Source organism: Vigna unguiculata, chromosome 7, assembly GCF_004118075.2.
Source record: "Vigna unguiculata cultivar IT97K-499-35 chromosome 7, ASM411807v1, whole genome shotgun sequence".
Lineage (NCBI taxonomy): Eukaryota > Viridiplantae > Streptophyta > Magnoliopsida > Fabales > Fabaceae > Vigna > Vigna unguiculata.
Window position 1 is genome coordinate 36073391 of NC_040285.1, and position 16057 is coordinate 36089447.

A 16057-nucleotide genomic window follows, 5' to 3' on the forward strand; every position below is an offset into this window, starting at 1 on the left:
GTTTAATCTTATTTAGTAGTATCATACTTTATTATGAAGTGGAAATATTGAATTATTGGTCATTATGTTATGCTAATATGTCATTAATAGATTTCTTTTATGTTAGGAAAACTCTTGGGAGTCTACGAAAGAGTTTATTTAGATTTTCAAGTTTGATAACTCTGCATAATAGTAAAATTTAACTAGTATAGTGGTCATTTTCATTGCTATTATTCGAGATATCAAATGCACTCATTAAGAGAATAAAAACCATAGATTATATTCCACGAAAAAGTGCCATTCTAAATAATTTCAGAAGCCTTCTTCATAAGTAAAAAAATTTCCTTTATTTTCTTCTGAAGTAGTGTTTATTTGAGAATTGCAATTTGAATCCGCCACTTGAAATCAGGATTCAAAAGTAAGGCTTTCAGCTTCCCGTCTGACTGATTCAAACAGCACAGAGGACAGGTACCTCTCACCAAAGCTTGGGAAAATAACCTGTACATAATCAAAACAGAACTGTCCGCTAAGTGAAACTTAAAATAATGCTCATTAATCTCAGTTGTCATCCATCAAAACTAAACAAACAATCCATTGACCAAAAACATGGGATTATGTTGCAAGTTCTTGACAGACATTTGTAGAGAAAGAGATCAACTTACAACAACTAGTTTTCCAGCATTTTCTGCTCTTTTTGCTATCTTAATGGCAGCTGCTGCTGCAGCTCCAGATGATATTCCAACCTACAGTAATATTTCAAGTATAGATTCAACAAACTGTACAGGTATTATACAATAAATTTGTATCCAAAATCATAAAAAGAGACAAAATAGATAGGCATCTATTAGAGGAATAGGCTCAATCATTGCTGTTTTAGAGGTTTAGAACTTACGAATAGACCCTCTTTAAGTGCAAGAAGCTTTGCAGTTTCTATTGCTTCATCACTTGATATCTGCCAAATCATACATCCATTGTTAATAAATCTTAAACTGTTAGAAATGTCCAAAAAAAATCGCAAAAACAATGAGAAATAGAGCTAACGAGGGTGCCATTCAAAATTTTCCCAACTCAGGACTTGTGTATGGAAGGAGAGAACCATTGTACTTTGTAGGACAATTATATAGCAGAAACTATAACTGAATGCGCACCATTACTTCCTTACTACCTTCATTTGGTACCCAAAAAAATAATAAACAATATACACCTAAACATGAAATACCTCATTTAGTTGCAAAAATCGGCTTTGCTCAAACCAAAGTGGGCACAATGCAACAATATCAGCAAATTGATATTAAAACAAGAAACACCCATTAGCAAACCCATGTAAAAAGAATTTTACGTTATTTGTCAATCATCATATGAAATAATAAATAGAGGAGTTTTCACATTGTTTCCCAAAACTGTGCTTTTCGTTTCCAAACAACTTCAGAATAAGGTTATAATATTTCCTTATGTATTATTCTGTTAAGCCTTGAAAAACATAATGACTATTCAAAAGGCATTAAAAGCTTACTTGAACTACTTCATCTAAGAGACTAACTTCCAATACTCCTGGGACAAAACCAGCACCAATCCCTTGAATCTTGTGTGGACCTAGATGTTCACAATGGCAATCTGCTTATCAGCAACAGTTAAAGAACATGTTCTTATCTCAACTCTCATTTTTTATTATAAAGAAAAACCATTCAGCGTGTAAATAGGTAATTACCAGAGGGAAAACAAACAGGAAAACGTACAGGGACAGACTAATAAAATTCCGTAGGGACACAAACAATCAATGTTCTGCTGAATAAATAAAACTTGTGGCAATCTTCTTGTAATAATAATACGAGTACGCAGATCAAGACAAAAAAACAGTTCTGCTACAACAACTTCAATACAATCTCTACTTTAATTTCTCACGCAATCTTCCAATAATGAATAAATAGAAAACTAAACAAAAATCAACTGCCCAACATTTTTGTGGAGGAGTGCAAAATATTTCAAATTGAACATTTTGTCAGTTTTCGTCACAGTGGAGCAAAGAATGTGTAAATACTCACCAGGTTTTCCTCCTGAGAGCACTGGACTTTCAACTGGTTCCACACCATATAGCTTCATAAAAATAAAATGAGTACATAAATATATAAAACTGTAAACCATAGCCAAAATATATGGCTCCATTCTCAGGAAAAATTACATGCACAGTTCTATTAAATTATATTTAAACATACAAATTTAAAAACTAACCTTTATATTATGATTCTGCTCTTTAAGAAATTTTCCTGCACCAGTTATGGTGCCACCAGTTCCTATACCACTAATAAGTGCATCAACTTCCCCTCCTGAGCCTTCCCATATCTCTGGGCCTGTAGTTTCATAATGTACCTTCAAATTCAATGATAACAAAATGTGTCACCCAAGTTGTCAAGCATTCACTGCTGCAGTTACAGAACAAATTTGTAGATTACCTTAGGATTGGCAGGGTTTTCAAATTGCTGAAGTATATAGGCATTGGGAGTCTTAGCTAATATCTCTTCAGCTTTGTGAACTGCCCCTTTCATTCCTTTTGCAGGATCTGTGAGAACCAACTCAGCCCCAAACGACAGAAGAATGGTTCTTCTTTCAAGACTCATTGAAGCAGGCATTGTAATTATAAGCTTGTAACCCTTCGCTGCTGCCAGGAATGCTAATCCAATCCCAGTATTCCCACTCGTTGCCTCAATCAGGGTGCTCTTCAGTAAAATAACACAACCCACATGCACCATAAATTGTACTTGTCAACTCAGGGTTACACCAAATTCATACAAACAATTTTATTTTATTTTCTCTCCTCCACTTCCTAGAAAAGTTTTAGCACAAACTAACCTAACGCATACCAGTGTTTTCATACACCTTTAAACAAATAAGTGCCGTGAGATTTAACGAAGTTCATCAATTTCATACACTAAGTTGTTTGTGACTCAAACAGCTTCACTATTGATGCTCAATTCGACGATATTTCTCTGTACTAACCTGTCCAGGGGTGATAATTCCTTTTTCCTCGGCATCAGCAATCATACTAAACGCAATCCTAAATTTAGCGTGCATATATATCATAGGAACAAAGTCATCAAGTGATTCCAAAAAACATCTGAAAGCAAGAACGAAAACTCAAGTGATTGTAGCAAGGTGAAAGAGATCGAAATCGTTACCTGTCTTTTACACTTGAGCATGGCTCCATCAATTCTAGTTTGGCAGCAACCCGGGCAACAGAACCCTCCGTGATTTTAGTCAGATATACTAATGGGGTTTTACCGATCAACTTCATCAAATAAAACAACATACATCACTATGTATACGAGTTACAAACACCAAAACACAAGGGAACAACACTTCTAAAAAAACATTAAAAATGTGATAAAAGAGCAGAAACTCACTTCTGTAACATCTTTGGCAATTCCAGACTTTTCAACTGCCATGATATCAGCTCTCTACAGTGATGGAAGATAAAAAAAGATAAATTAGTATACATATGTGCTTTAACCCGCAAAACGACCAACTTTGTGCAGTCTATCTGTGGAATATGAACTATTTCTGAAATATGAAATTCACATAGTTTCCTATTCTCTCTGGCAATTAGCCTTAAAAACACTACCACTTCAAATTCAATCAGTGTCAACAAGAACAACAAAAATCTCAACCCTTTTGGTTAAACATCTATACCTAAGTCTGATAAATATATAACTTCGGTTACAGAAGTATCTAAACTGAGGGATCTGGTTTAACTTAAAATTGTAAGAAAAAAAAAAAAAAACACAATGCAAGAACTAAATTGAACATAATTGGTATTGATAAATTAATTCCTCAGTGGTGCTGCGAATGTGATGAAGAAAAAACCTGGTTTAGATGACTAATTGGAAATTTAGCCTAATTTAGTGGAGAGGACGAAGAGTGAGCGACCTTTGGAAATGACAATAGCAGAAGCCTAGCGTGTGACCTGACTATAGTTCTTGTCCATATTAAGTAGAGATATTATTTTCTTTGTTTGAAAATTCTTCTAAAATCATTGGTTCCAGTTGAAAGATTTTGAACATTGCCAACTTCTCGTCCACATAAGTTTCAAAGAAATTGTTAAACTTATCATATTCAAACATAGATGGCTGTGATGCATGCAAAAGTAGAATGTAGCATTGGAATGGATAGAAAGAGCATTTTCAGTTTTTGTTTTATTTTTCAATTATGATCCTAAAGGATATTTGTCACACTGAATTTAGAACAAAGAAGAAGGAAAATACACTGGTGTATTTGGACGCTATTCATAATACTATCTTTCTATATTCTATTTTTTTCTTTCTTATTTTGTTTGTACTATAGAACACAGCTAAGCACGTACACATCATGATAAACACAAACATAAAATGGACCATCACTGAAGATGATTCATTTATTGAGTTAGTTTAATATTTTATTTACAATAAAAATTTATTGCATGTCAGAAATATGTTAGAACCTCGTAAAGAGTATAACAAAATAAAAACGGGGATAAAACAGAGAAAATATATGAAAAATTAATGAAAACAAAAAATATTTATTTGTTCCGATGTATTCATTTCCTGTTTTTTTTTTGTCAATCAATTTTTTTTAAAATATTTGTACAGAAAACACTTTTTTTTACTGTTGATCAGAACAAGTATGTGTTTTTATTAGATAAATCAATTCAGTTGCCAGTTGTATTATGAGTTTTTATTTTATATAATAGATTATTTAATTTGTTAAATTTTGTTAAGGGTTAAATATGTTTTTAATCTTTGAATCTTGACGTGAAATTGAGATTTGGTCCAAAATTGTGATATATTTTGGATCTCTAAATTTCAGAAATAAATAAATATAATCCTTTAATCTAATTACTTTAAGTTTTATTTTTAATGTATTTCGTTTTATGTTAAGATTAGAGTTGTTTATATCATTTGATATGTTCTTGTTTTAATGTTAGTTCAAAATTTTTATATTAACATTTGAGTTGTTTACCACATTCTTGCTTTAATGTAAATTGAAAATGCATTTGATACGTAAAAAAACTTAAAATAATTGGGTCGAAAAGAATGTATGTACTCATTCTTTAAGTTATAATTGGAACAAAAATACTATATCTAATCATTCTTTTTTATTTTGAGGACAAAAATGTATTGAAATTTTGAAAAAAAAAATTCCAAAGTTTATGGACTACAATCATATTTAATCCTTTTATTAATATTTTATACAATCACAACAATCTTATGTAGAATATTTCTTTTAATTACATGAAAATATATAATTATATTAAGTAAATAGTTTTTATCAATACGTTCTTTTATATATTCTCTTACTATTTCTTCAAATTGATTCTTCATTTTATTTTTATTAAGTTGACTTCCTTGCTTTCTATATTTGGTTTGTGTTTTCCTGTCAAACTATTTTCTGGCGTTAAAGTTACTTGTGCTTTTTATTTTCTTCATATTTTAAGAAAAAAAGTAATTTTTCTTACTTCTTGGTAATATCAAAACTATGATGTGATAAAAATTTATGGGACAAAATTTGTATATAAAAGATACAAATTGTCATTTTAGTTTTATGGGAAACGACAATGTGGTACAATAAACATGGTTGTAATGTTTAATGTATTATAAAAAAAACAATACTGACAAAAAAAATAATGTAACTAACTATATGATAATTTGTACTAACCGGTCCATTTCGGCAAGTTTTGTATGTTTGTTTGTGTATTGCCGGAAAAAATTTATGAAAATGGGTTCACTCATAAAATATTTGATAGATTATTTTTTTTTAACGCACTTCACGTAATTATAGGCAAAGAAAAATACTATGCTAAATAAAATAACAATGCCAGACAAACTAGTTACCCTTTCACACAAAATACTCAAATAATACAACATAAATCATCAATAAAGTATAAAAATAAGTTATTAAACTCTCAAATAAAATATAATAATAATAATAATAATAATAATCAACTATAAAATTCACAATAAAAATCCAATTACATAATAATAAAATGACATTCCCATTCAATTTAACGTAAATAGTACCACCAAATATTCACATTATCATAATTAAATTGATTATTATGTGCTTTATTAACTATAATACTTAATGTAAGTTTTATAGTATAATATTACTACTGCTAATAATAATAATATAGTTTCTATTATATATATGAGATTGATGTTAATTTATTCAAACAATATTTGATAAAAATATTTAATTATTTCTGGTTTAAACTTTGGCACTTTAGTTAGTTAACAATGTTATTATTATATTATATTATAAGTTATAGCTACTTAAAATTAATTAATTAAACCGATTACAGATCAATCAATCTCATCTTATCTTTGATTAATTGTGGTATGTTTGTAAATTATATCGGAAGGAAACTATGTGGAGTAAGAGACTGAAATGTTTACCTTCGTATATATTTCATAAATTTATAAACAATGTTACTCCTGTAATTAAAAACTTAAAATAGCATATATCACAAAAATTAGATGTAAGTAATAATTTAAGTTTATTAGTTAACATAAAAATAATAAATACGATGACAAAGAAAAGAAATAGTTTATAACAACAATTGTCAACTTCTTTTCAATATGACTTATATTAATATAACTGATTTATATATTTTTTGTAATGATATTAAATTTTACCCAATTAAACAAATTCAAATTTTAATAATTAAACTTAGGTTCTTTTAATTATTATTGGACCTTCGATTTACTACATTTACTATCATTATTCAAACTTACAGTACAGTTTCTTGAAAATATGTTTACTTAAGCTTTTATTTTATTTTTTTTATAAAAGAATCTTAAAAGGAAAAGAGAATCCAACTTTTTTTAGTTGATATTTTTTTGATACTATCAAAGTATCACCTTGTTCTTATTAAATTATTCAAGATGGTGAACACATACAAGTTTTTATATATATATGAAAAGTTGGCAGTAATACTTAAGAAATAAGGATATATACTTTTTTAATCTCAGCTTATTTGTATTGAATTTTATCATATATGAAAAGGGATATTCAAATTTTGAACAATATAAAATCTGAAGCAAAGCAAATCATACATAGAAATATGCAATTTTGATTTAATTCCCATAATTGGGCTTTTCAATCATGATTGGCTGAGGTTCAAGGTATGACTTCAATCAAAACAGGATCGGTTGCGCAGGCACAACATATTTTCATAAAAAAATCAATAACGAACAGTTGAATGTTTTTCAAATATAAGAGTATATGTTTCTAATCTGTCAATTTTTCTGATGAAAAAAATCTGACAATTTTATGTAATTATTTTGATATTTTTCTAAAATATGAAAATTTAGTCCGTTTTAAAAATTCATCAATTTTTAAAGTAATTAAGAAATACTAAATATGTCTTTTTTTTAAGTTTAAAGATAAAAATATATAAAAATCTTGCCACCTTTATCTATTTTTATAAAGACTAAAAAAACATATTTTTTCATCAATATAAGAAATGATAGATTGGAACTCTTTCAAGGAAAAAAATCACTTAACTATCCGCTTGAATAATATATATTAATACTTTAAAGTTAAAAAGTAATATATATACATATATAATTAAATTATTATTATTTTGATTTTTTTTTCTAGATGCGAAAAATATTATATGATCCTAATATATTAGAGAATTTGAAATTGGAAATAGTAGAAGTTGAGTGTGAGAAGGGTAGCTAGGCTTGCTCCACATAGACAATTAGGGTTTTCACGTGAATAAATAGTTGATGTCCCCCATTAAGGTGCTACAACACTCATACAAGATGCTTCATTTATATGCGTCATTCATGTCTCTACAATACCCAATTATCGATCACATCTTATCTGTCAACTACAAAATGTGGCCACTGGGTTTCCTTTTGAATTTTGAAGCTATTATTCCTTGGTTCAGTTTTTCATCTTTCCTTGGAGTGTAAATTACGTGTTCAACTGAACCAAAATTGCTACTTCAACAACAACCTTAGATGCTAGCTAGGCCAAACTTGGAATATTTAGAAATGGAATGACAGCAATAATGTAAGCATGAACGGAGACCTTTGATGTTTCATGATATTATAAGGACCCGTGGACACCTTGCCAACTCTGCGTCTTACTCACAAAAGAACTGTCACTGATTTTGTACAGCAGATACATATTTCGCTTTTACTTCAGACTTAATCAACGTCTCTGCAACTCACATTTAGACTTGTTTTTTTATCTGTTTTCCTTTCAAGAATATTTCATTATCCCAATTCTTGATTATCCTCAGAACTGTACCCAAATTTAAATACATTGCCACGATTTATCATATAATCTGTCCTAAAATCTAAAGACATTCCTTACTAGCTCAAGCATCATGATCCACAAAACACAGTCTCATATCCATTTGAAGGATTTTGACATTAGAGAAACAAGGTTACATGAAAGATGAAGGCTGAGACTAGAAAACATAATCGGAAGTTACTATAACAGGGAATGGTCGTGAAGGACCGAGAAGAAACTGGATGTCCTCGTGGAAATGCGGAATGTGAAATCAAAGTAATCCAAAGCAAAGTATGAGTGATAAGAAAAGTGGAGTAGCAAGTTGTAACTCGACTGTGTAAGCTAGCTTAACATGTGAGAAAAGATTCCCTGCCTCCATGTGGTCTTCTTTGCAACCACCTATCTTCTGTGTTTCTTCCTACTTTTCTTGGGTTGTTGAGTAGTGTCAATACTTTTTTCCTAGGATTCATAATTGCGATCTCTTCCCTTCATATTTTATTTCAATAACAGATATAATATTCTACAGACTAAATTTAGTCGTCAATTTCTCCTACTCCAGCTTCTTTAATGTCAGCATTCTATAATAAAATATGTGAAAAATATTTGTCAAAAACATAAGAAAGCATGAATACTTTCTTCATTTAGTAAACAAGAGGATTAACTTAGAATTATTCTTTAGAAGAATGCCACAAAAGGAATGTAATAAGATACCACAGTTAAATGTGGTACTAACAAATACCGTAGTTGGGGTATTAGGAGTGCAGAAAAACTAGCCATGAAAGATTCCCTGCCTCCATAGCGGTCATTGCAATAACTGTATGTTCCGAGTGCTTTCTTCCTTCTTTTTATGGATACTCATCAAAGATTCCCTGCCTCCTTAGTGGTCTTTACTACCAACTCACGTTCTGAATGTTCTCTTCCTTTCTTTATATGGGTTATTGCGCTCAGTTTAATTAGGTAAGTAGCGTGAATGCGAATACTGTTCCTACTATTCAGGAATACATAATTGTTATCTGTTTCCTTTATTTTTTTTATCCCCAACCGATATACTGTTACTGTCACACCAAACCTCATACACATCCCTGATTTAGCTGGCAGGATTCTCCTAACTTTCCCACTCCACCTGGGTTACTCACATTCTTTTTTCTCATCTTAGGTTTTGGGGAAATAAAAAAGGTAATTGTTAGCCTGACATTATTCTCTAGTTAATCTTTCTAACATTTTATAGAAACATATATTGCATAAAAAAAACATTCTTAACATCTTAAACACATCAGCACTTCATCCAAGGGGTTAAATAGAACTATTCTTTGGAAGAATGCAATACTAAGAAACATCATCGTCCAGTAATGCGAAATCAGAACCCCTCATCAATGTAAAAAACATTCATCTCAGACAAAATTATTTCCTTTATAGTCTTTATACCATAGTCAACAGCTGCCAAGAAACAGATTACCTTTTTTCCTTTTTTGTTTTCCTTCAGTTCGATCCCAAGATAAGCATATAATGTAAACACAGTAAGTCTTTCTACAACTAAACCGAACAGTGGTTGTTGAGTTTCTGATGTTTCTTGGCCGTCCTAGTTACTTTCCACAATCACCTAGTACTATGGGATCAACATTAGAAATACAGCTTATCCCCACGCAGAGCAGGAAGTGGGACAGTAGTTATAATTAACACACAGAACTGCTACCGTTAAACGGTTAGTGATTACAAACAACATTGCGAAAGTAAATTTGATCAAGGTCGTCATATCAGTGGTTACCATCTTCGAGGGTTGTCATTTCTATCGGTAGTAAGCCTGCTGATAAGTGGGTGCCAAGACATTTCCATAGCCACCATATGCAGGATAGTTCATGGGAGCCGCTGGGTAAGATCCTGCAATAGCTGGTGCAGGCTCAGGCGAATAAGCAGCATAAGGATTTGCCGGGGGACTTCTGCTGCCATACATGTGGGGTGGGGAAGGGTATGGTGGAAGAGCAGCTGGGTATTGCCCGTGTGATGGAGACCTAACAAATGTAGGAGCAGCAGGGAAAGATGATACATACGCATTAGTCAAACGCCCAGCTTTGGCTGGTGGCATTGGACCTCCATTGCTGTTGCTTGCTCGAGTTCTCTTATTGGCAGGAACAGCAGCCGGTTTCCTTTTCTCGGTCTTCACTGTCTTCACCTTCTCCAACTGTTCAAGTCGCTTCTTCAGATTTTCTGGAGGGAAATCAGCCTCAAGTTTGTATTCTTCGATGCATTTAATCACAGCCCTGAGTGCAGACTGCTCTTTCCTTGCAGCTAGGTACTGCCAATTTCATTCAACACAGAAAAAAACAAAATGATCGTTAATATATTAAACCCATCACTTCTAATAACTCAAGAAAACAACACCACACAAATAGAGCGCTTTTACCATTTCCGGCCCTTTTTTATCTTCCAACTAACCAAAGAAGAAAAACAAATAGATGAGAAGAATCAGAAATCAGATCAGTGTCTAACCAAGTACCAACACTAAGACCCTGAAAGATATCACCACTCTCTTCCCCTATCAGAAACTGAATCCTAGGCATATTCTTTCTAATAAGCTGCATCCTCTGTCTATACAAAATAAACCAAAAATAGAAACGTGCATCAAGTACCAACTACACATTCACAGACAATCTCGTCGAGCATAAAAGAAAAGGCAGTTCAGCCTCCGCACGTTGACCTAGAAAGGGCGGGTTTGGATAAACTACTCCATAAGCTTTTCTAAATGAACGAAATAATATGAATTAAACTACTTCCTTATGAGCTACAGCTAACTTGTTTCTTATGAATTAAACAACTTCCTTATGAATTAAACTTATTTCTCATAAAAGTTCTCACATTTAATTTCTCCACTTCTCCAGATGTTGAGCTTAGAAAATAACTAAACTTCTTTTTACCCTGTTATTTTCATCTGATACAAGTGTTTCTAGAAGAGTTTTACTCGTTCAACAACTCAACCAAACCAACCACACACAAAGACGTTAAAAACAAAAAGGGGAAAAATACCGCTGCTCGGCCTGCATTATTAGGATCTTCCAAAATAGAAGCCGCAACTTTCTTAGCATCCTTGAGAAAAGACTTCAACAAGGGAACAGGAGGAAACTTATCCACAAGACCCACTTCATATGTAAAATGAACTGCATCAAGCTGCTGCCCTTTGCTGATCAACTCTTCAATCATATCTAAAAACAACACACGCAAACACAACATTTTCAGCAAACAAATAACAAATCCACAAAATGAATTTGCGTAGAACCGTAATTGTGACTATACCAGGCATTTGCTGAGTAAGACCAAGCGAAAGCGCGAGCTTCGGCATCTGTTTCCTCCAAGCGGAAGCAATAACAAGCTTCCGGTACAAATCCAAGTCCTCGTTCTTGACAATCCCGAAGGTAACCACGTGCTGCAAGAAGGTGTGGACGTCAGGTGTCTTCACGTTTTCCGCGCCGCCACGCTCCTCCAGGCTGGCCTTCCAAGTCTCCGCTATCTCCGTGGCATGCTCCTTCACGGTGGGGGTGACCAACAGCCTCGATTTTCCGATGACCGGGTCGACGACGACCGGAATCAGAGACTCGAGGACAAGGACGCAGGCCCAGCCTAGGTCGTGACCGGGCTTCTCCCCTCTCTTGTCGACCGGAAAGACCTCGGAGATGGCCTCGAGGACGAATTTGGCCGGATCGACGCATTCGGCAAGGGCGACAGGGACCTCGGCGCGTAATCCATCGAGCTCCTTCTTCTTGGCGCTGAGGAAGGTCCAGAAGCCGAAGGCATCCATACGGAGGCAGAAGGACTTGAGTTTGAGGACGAGGCCGGTGGCGTCGTCAACCTCGCCGGCGTCGTCGTCCACGTGGTCGTCAAGGAAAGAGGATAGGGCAGCGGTGCGGCGCGTGTCGAGCGTGCGGAGGGCGATCTGGAGAGTGGCGTCGAGGGATGTTTCACGGCGGTCAAGAAGGCGGAGGGAGTCAGAAGTGGCGGTGTCGAGTGTGCGCATCTTGCGTTTCAGAGCTTCAGATTTGTGCTTGAGGTCCTCCTCGAGCGAGGAAAAGTGGTCGGAGAGTTCCTTCCAGAGGAGGGTGCAGCTGGTCATGAGAGAGGTTTGGCGCTGGAACTCGTCGAAGCTCGGCTGAGTCAACTCGCTCAACTCGCCAGGATCGGGGATGGACCCCATGGTTGCGAACTCTAGAGAGAACACACGAAAACCCTACCTCGCTCGCTCACTCACTCACTCACTGCGTTCAATCAATCAGAGAAGAAAGAAAGAATGAAAGAAGGAACGAAGCAAAGAGTAAAGGTGGTGGTGCTAAAATGAAATGAAGAGTGAGGGAAAGAGCCTGTGCTGACGTGGATGGGTAAGGTGGAGACACGTGTTGTCGTTGTCTGAAAAAGGTGGTTGAGGGGCGATGCTACAATGCGCTAGGTGTGCGTACTGGGAAACCAACTAGGCCAGCTTGATATTAGTTTCTATAAATTATTTATTTCACTTTTCAAAATACGATAAAACAAACACACATATCGCTATATATAGTATATACCTGTTTTCTATATATCTGCTTTTAGATAATGTTTCAAAACTCAAATATACTCTTTTTATACAAGTTTATGTACTGTATTTTAATTAGAGATTATTATGAAAATAAATTTCTTTACTGTTAGTACAACATTTTCACATTAATAATGGTATTAATATTAAAGTCAAATAAATAAAAATGTTTAAAGCAATGTTTTCATACATATTTCATATTTTGGTTTATATTTTTTCTTTTTTCTGTATAACTTTTCGTACCTTTACTTTAAATTAGCGGTATTCAAAGTAGATTTTAATCATATATATTGTGTAATTGATGGGTGTTGATGTTTCATGCATAATTTTTTCTTTTAAATATTCGCTTGTTTTATTTTAAAATCCACACGGTAGAAATGATTAAACTGTGTTGAAACCAAATTTATAAATAAAACAATTTCATAATTCCGTACAAGTCCTTTATTTTGATAATCATAAAATAATAGACAGCAAAGTTATTAATTATAGTATATTTATTGATTATAAATATTCCTACCAAGACAACTTGACTTGTGATCACATATTCAACCATATGCTCACCGCATTCAATTAATCTATTTTTATTTTATCAAATTATTTTATTTAATTTATTAACTTTTTTCGTTATCTTTAATTCTATAATAACTATCAAAATATTACATTGTATAATAAAAATAAAATATAAATGTTGCAATAATAATTAAAAATCATAAAGTTACTTTGATTTGTTTGACTTACATAACCATTCCTTTCAGCTAAAAGAAAATTTATATTTATGCACGCAGGAAATAACTAAATTAAAAAAAAAAAAGTCTATTGATTGAGAATGTATATATTTGAATTGATATGACATTATATTCCTCGTATATATAGATAAAGTTTTCAGTTTATTAAGATTTGCTCATTAATTCCAAAGTTATGAAATTATATATGAAAACAAAACAAAACTATTTTATTAGTTTCACAATTGGAAAACCAACGTGTAAAACTCATCTAATTTATTTTTACGAATCTGATTTAGACTGTATTACTATTTTATTTTTAATAATGTAATGTGGGAACGATATAATTAATAAAATAAAATAGTAATACAGTTTAAGTCATATATATATATATATATATATATATATTAAAAGTTATCTCAAATTTTCTTATCATGTCTTCGTTTTTTATCAAAGGTTTCATTCTTATTTTATCATTGTTTTAATAGCAATGTAGGTAATATACGATAGACAAATAAATTTTACATGCAAAAGAAAAAGTTATATAAGAGGTTTTATATGGCTGAAAATAAGAAGGTAATCTTGAGAGACATGAATTATGTTTATAATAGTAAACATTTAAGTTGCATTTTTAAATAGAAATACAGGTGATCAAATTATATAATAAAAATACATGAGATCTGTAGAATAAAGTTATTAGTTGTCTGGTGAAATGAGTTTGCAGAAAAATATTTAATAAATAAAAAATGGTGTAAATATGATGAAAATGATGGTATGTGTCCTAGGAAACACACACTATAATACGCGCATATGGGAGGAAAGAGAGAATGTAGAATAGTTGTATATGAATGGAATGGTACAGATAAGGTAAGGAACTTTCCCAGAAACCGAAGATGGATCCGATGAATGAGAGAGAGAAAGAGAAAGACAGAGAGGAGTGGAGCTCCACATGGGAAGAGTCAGATAAAGTAGTAAAAGTGAGTGAATAGAATGAGGGAATGAAGATACTAATCTAAATTAATTCAAACCAAAGGGTTAAAAACAGACAAACACAATAAACATTGCGTTTCAGGGTACAGTACCTGCTGCCACACAAAGACACATGCATGCGTACAAATCTCTGTCTCTGTTAAGATAACCTATAATTCTCCCTCCACACACATATTCTCCCATCTCTCTCAATTAATAATTATATATTTTTTCAATTCTATAACATTTCTTTCAGATTTTCTTTTCTTTTCATTTTTCTTCAAATGTTGTGAACCACGATCCCAAAAGGCATTAGTTAAAAGAACAAAAATAAACTTTTCACACAATTTTTCTTCAAATTACGATACAGTACATCAGCAATATCTTTTATCAAAAGTTCATATTATATAATGTTTTAAAGCATCTTTTTTTCATAGATAAACATAAAAAAAATCAGAAAGAGAAAATATTAGCCCTCTCTATAATAATATCCTCGACACACAATTTAGTAACTTTTTCTCCTTAAAACTAATTATATCTCCAATTTAGTTATGGATTTGAGAAACTAATAAATTAAACAATTTTTTTATTTGAAGGTTGAGTATGCATATACATAAATGTTAAGAGTAATTGTCTATTAATACAAACTTTAATTATATATATGATAACGTGGATTAATCATTCACCAAAGATATAAATAGTAGTACTACAGTGACTATGATTTTGTCCTTTATTTAATATACGTCTGGGAACTTAACATGCACCTCCCAAAAATTTAGTGCTGGTTAAATCATTCCTAAAAATCTAATGTTAACGCACAAAAACAAATATAACAGAGTTTCAAGATGTTTCATACAAAAATTCATGCGAGTATCATCGTATTTTTGTTATAGAAAACTAATTTCATTAGTGAACCTGCCAATTGAACATATAAATTTGTTTTCAATGAGCACAAGAATAATAAAAATAAAAGCATACAAAAAGTAAAATTATTACTAAGAGGAAACTAAAATCTTTAGTGTGCCAAGCAAAGTTATTATCCATACAGATTAAGACATCGACTGAGAGTAACCAATGTACATGTGAAGTTACATTCAGTAAAAGGGCACACCCGGATAATCAACACCAACTGGAATGGTACCAAATTCCTCTACTACACACACACACACATCAGAGAAATATTAAACAATATATCATTTACATATAAAAAAATATAATTACATAATAATCAAAGGACAAACAAATTATACACTAACAATCTAATACAATTTTCACTATCTTCTAATCCTAAATTAAAATAGATGATAAATTTATTAACTTATATAATCATTATCTTAAAAATCGTATCAATAACTTTTTAAATTAACAATGTATGAACATTAAACTCATTTACATGCATAGATAAAAGAAAATGCTAATCAATATCCTAACGTATTGGTTATAGAATTTTGAGAAAAATAAAAAATAAAACATTTTATTGAACTACATAGAAACACATTCTCCTATAAGTACGTATTGTGCTCGCATGATTCTCAATAGAAACATTCTTCTATAATAT

At 32.1% G+C, this 16057-nt stretch overlaps 2 protein-coding genes across 4 annotated transcripts; both read right to left on the minus strand.

Moving 5' to 3' along the window:
* Nucleotides 1-234: 234 nt before the first annotated feature.
* Nucleotides 235-4053, minus strand: LOC114189807 (cysteine synthase-like). Of its 2 annotated transcripts, none has more exons than XM_028078505.1 (11): nucleotides 3901-4053; nucleotides 3378-3431; nucleotides 3153-3262; nucleotides 2974-3031; nucleotides 2430-2693; nucleotides 2209-2346; nucleotides 2022-2073; nucleotides 1493-1572; nucleotides 872-931; nucleotides 642-722; nucleotides 235-477 (listed from the first exon to the last, which is right to left on the minus strand). In XM_028078505.1, exons 2-11 carry the CDS (start codon nucleotides 3417-3419, stop codon nucleotides 385-387), a joined length of 978 nt encoding a protein of 325 aa, XP_027934306.1. In that variant the 5' UTR covers nucleotides 3420-3431; nucleotides 3901-4053; the 3' UTR covers nucleotides 235-384. The 2 variants fall into 2 exon arrangements, with proteins under 2 accessions (XP_027934306.1, XP_027934305.1); XM_028078504.1 differs by having other exon boundaries at nucleotides 3838-4031.
* A 5589-nt stretch (nucleotides 4054-9642) lies between these two features.
* Nucleotides 9643-12559, minus strand: LOC114190403 (FRIGIDA-like protein 4a). Of its 2 annotated transcripts, XM_028079270.1 has the most exons (4): nucleotides 11542-12559; nucleotides 11275-11450; nucleotides 10655-10681; nucleotides 9643-10546 (listed from the first exon to the last, which is right to left on the minus strand). In XM_028079270.1, exons 1-4 carry the CDS (start codon nucleotides 12434-12436, stop codon nucleotides 10040-10042), a joined length of 1605 nt encoding a protein of 534 aa, XP_027935071.1. In that variant the 5' UTR covers nucleotides 12437-12559; the 3' UTR covers nucleotides 9643-10039. The 2 variants fall into 2 exon arrangements, with proteins under 2 accessions (XP_027935071.1, XP_027935072.1); XM_028079271.1 differs by lacking the exon at nucleotides 10655-10681 and having other exon boundaries at nucleotides 11542-12557.
* Between the last annotated feature and the right edge of the window lie 3498 nt (nucleotides 12560-16057).

Coding starts and splice junctions, on each gene's coding strand:
- LOC114189807 (XM_028078505.1), bottom strand. CDS start 3,419: ATGGCAGTTGAAAAGTCTGGAATTGCCAAAGATGTTACAGAA. Junction 2,074..2,208: donor AGCAGAATCATAATATAAAG/GTTAGTTTTTAA, acceptor ATTTTTATGAAG/CTATATGGTGTGGAACCAGT. Junction 932..1,492: donor TCTTAGATGAAGTAGTTCAA/GTAAGCTTTTAA, acceptor ATGATTTGGCAG/ATATCAAGTGATGAAGCAAT.
- LOC114190403 (XM_028079270.1), bottom strand. CDS start 12,436: ATGGGGTCCATCCCCGATCCTGGCGAGTTGAGCGAGTTGACTCAGCCG. Junction 11,451..11,541: donor TCTTACTCAGCAAATGCCTG/GTATAGTCACAA, acceptor TGTTGTTTTTAG/ATATGATTGAAGAGTTGATC. Junction 10,547..10,654: donor ATAAAAAAGGGCCGGAAATG/GTAAAAGCGCTC, acceptor TGAAATTGGCAG/TACCTAGCTGCAAGGAAAGA.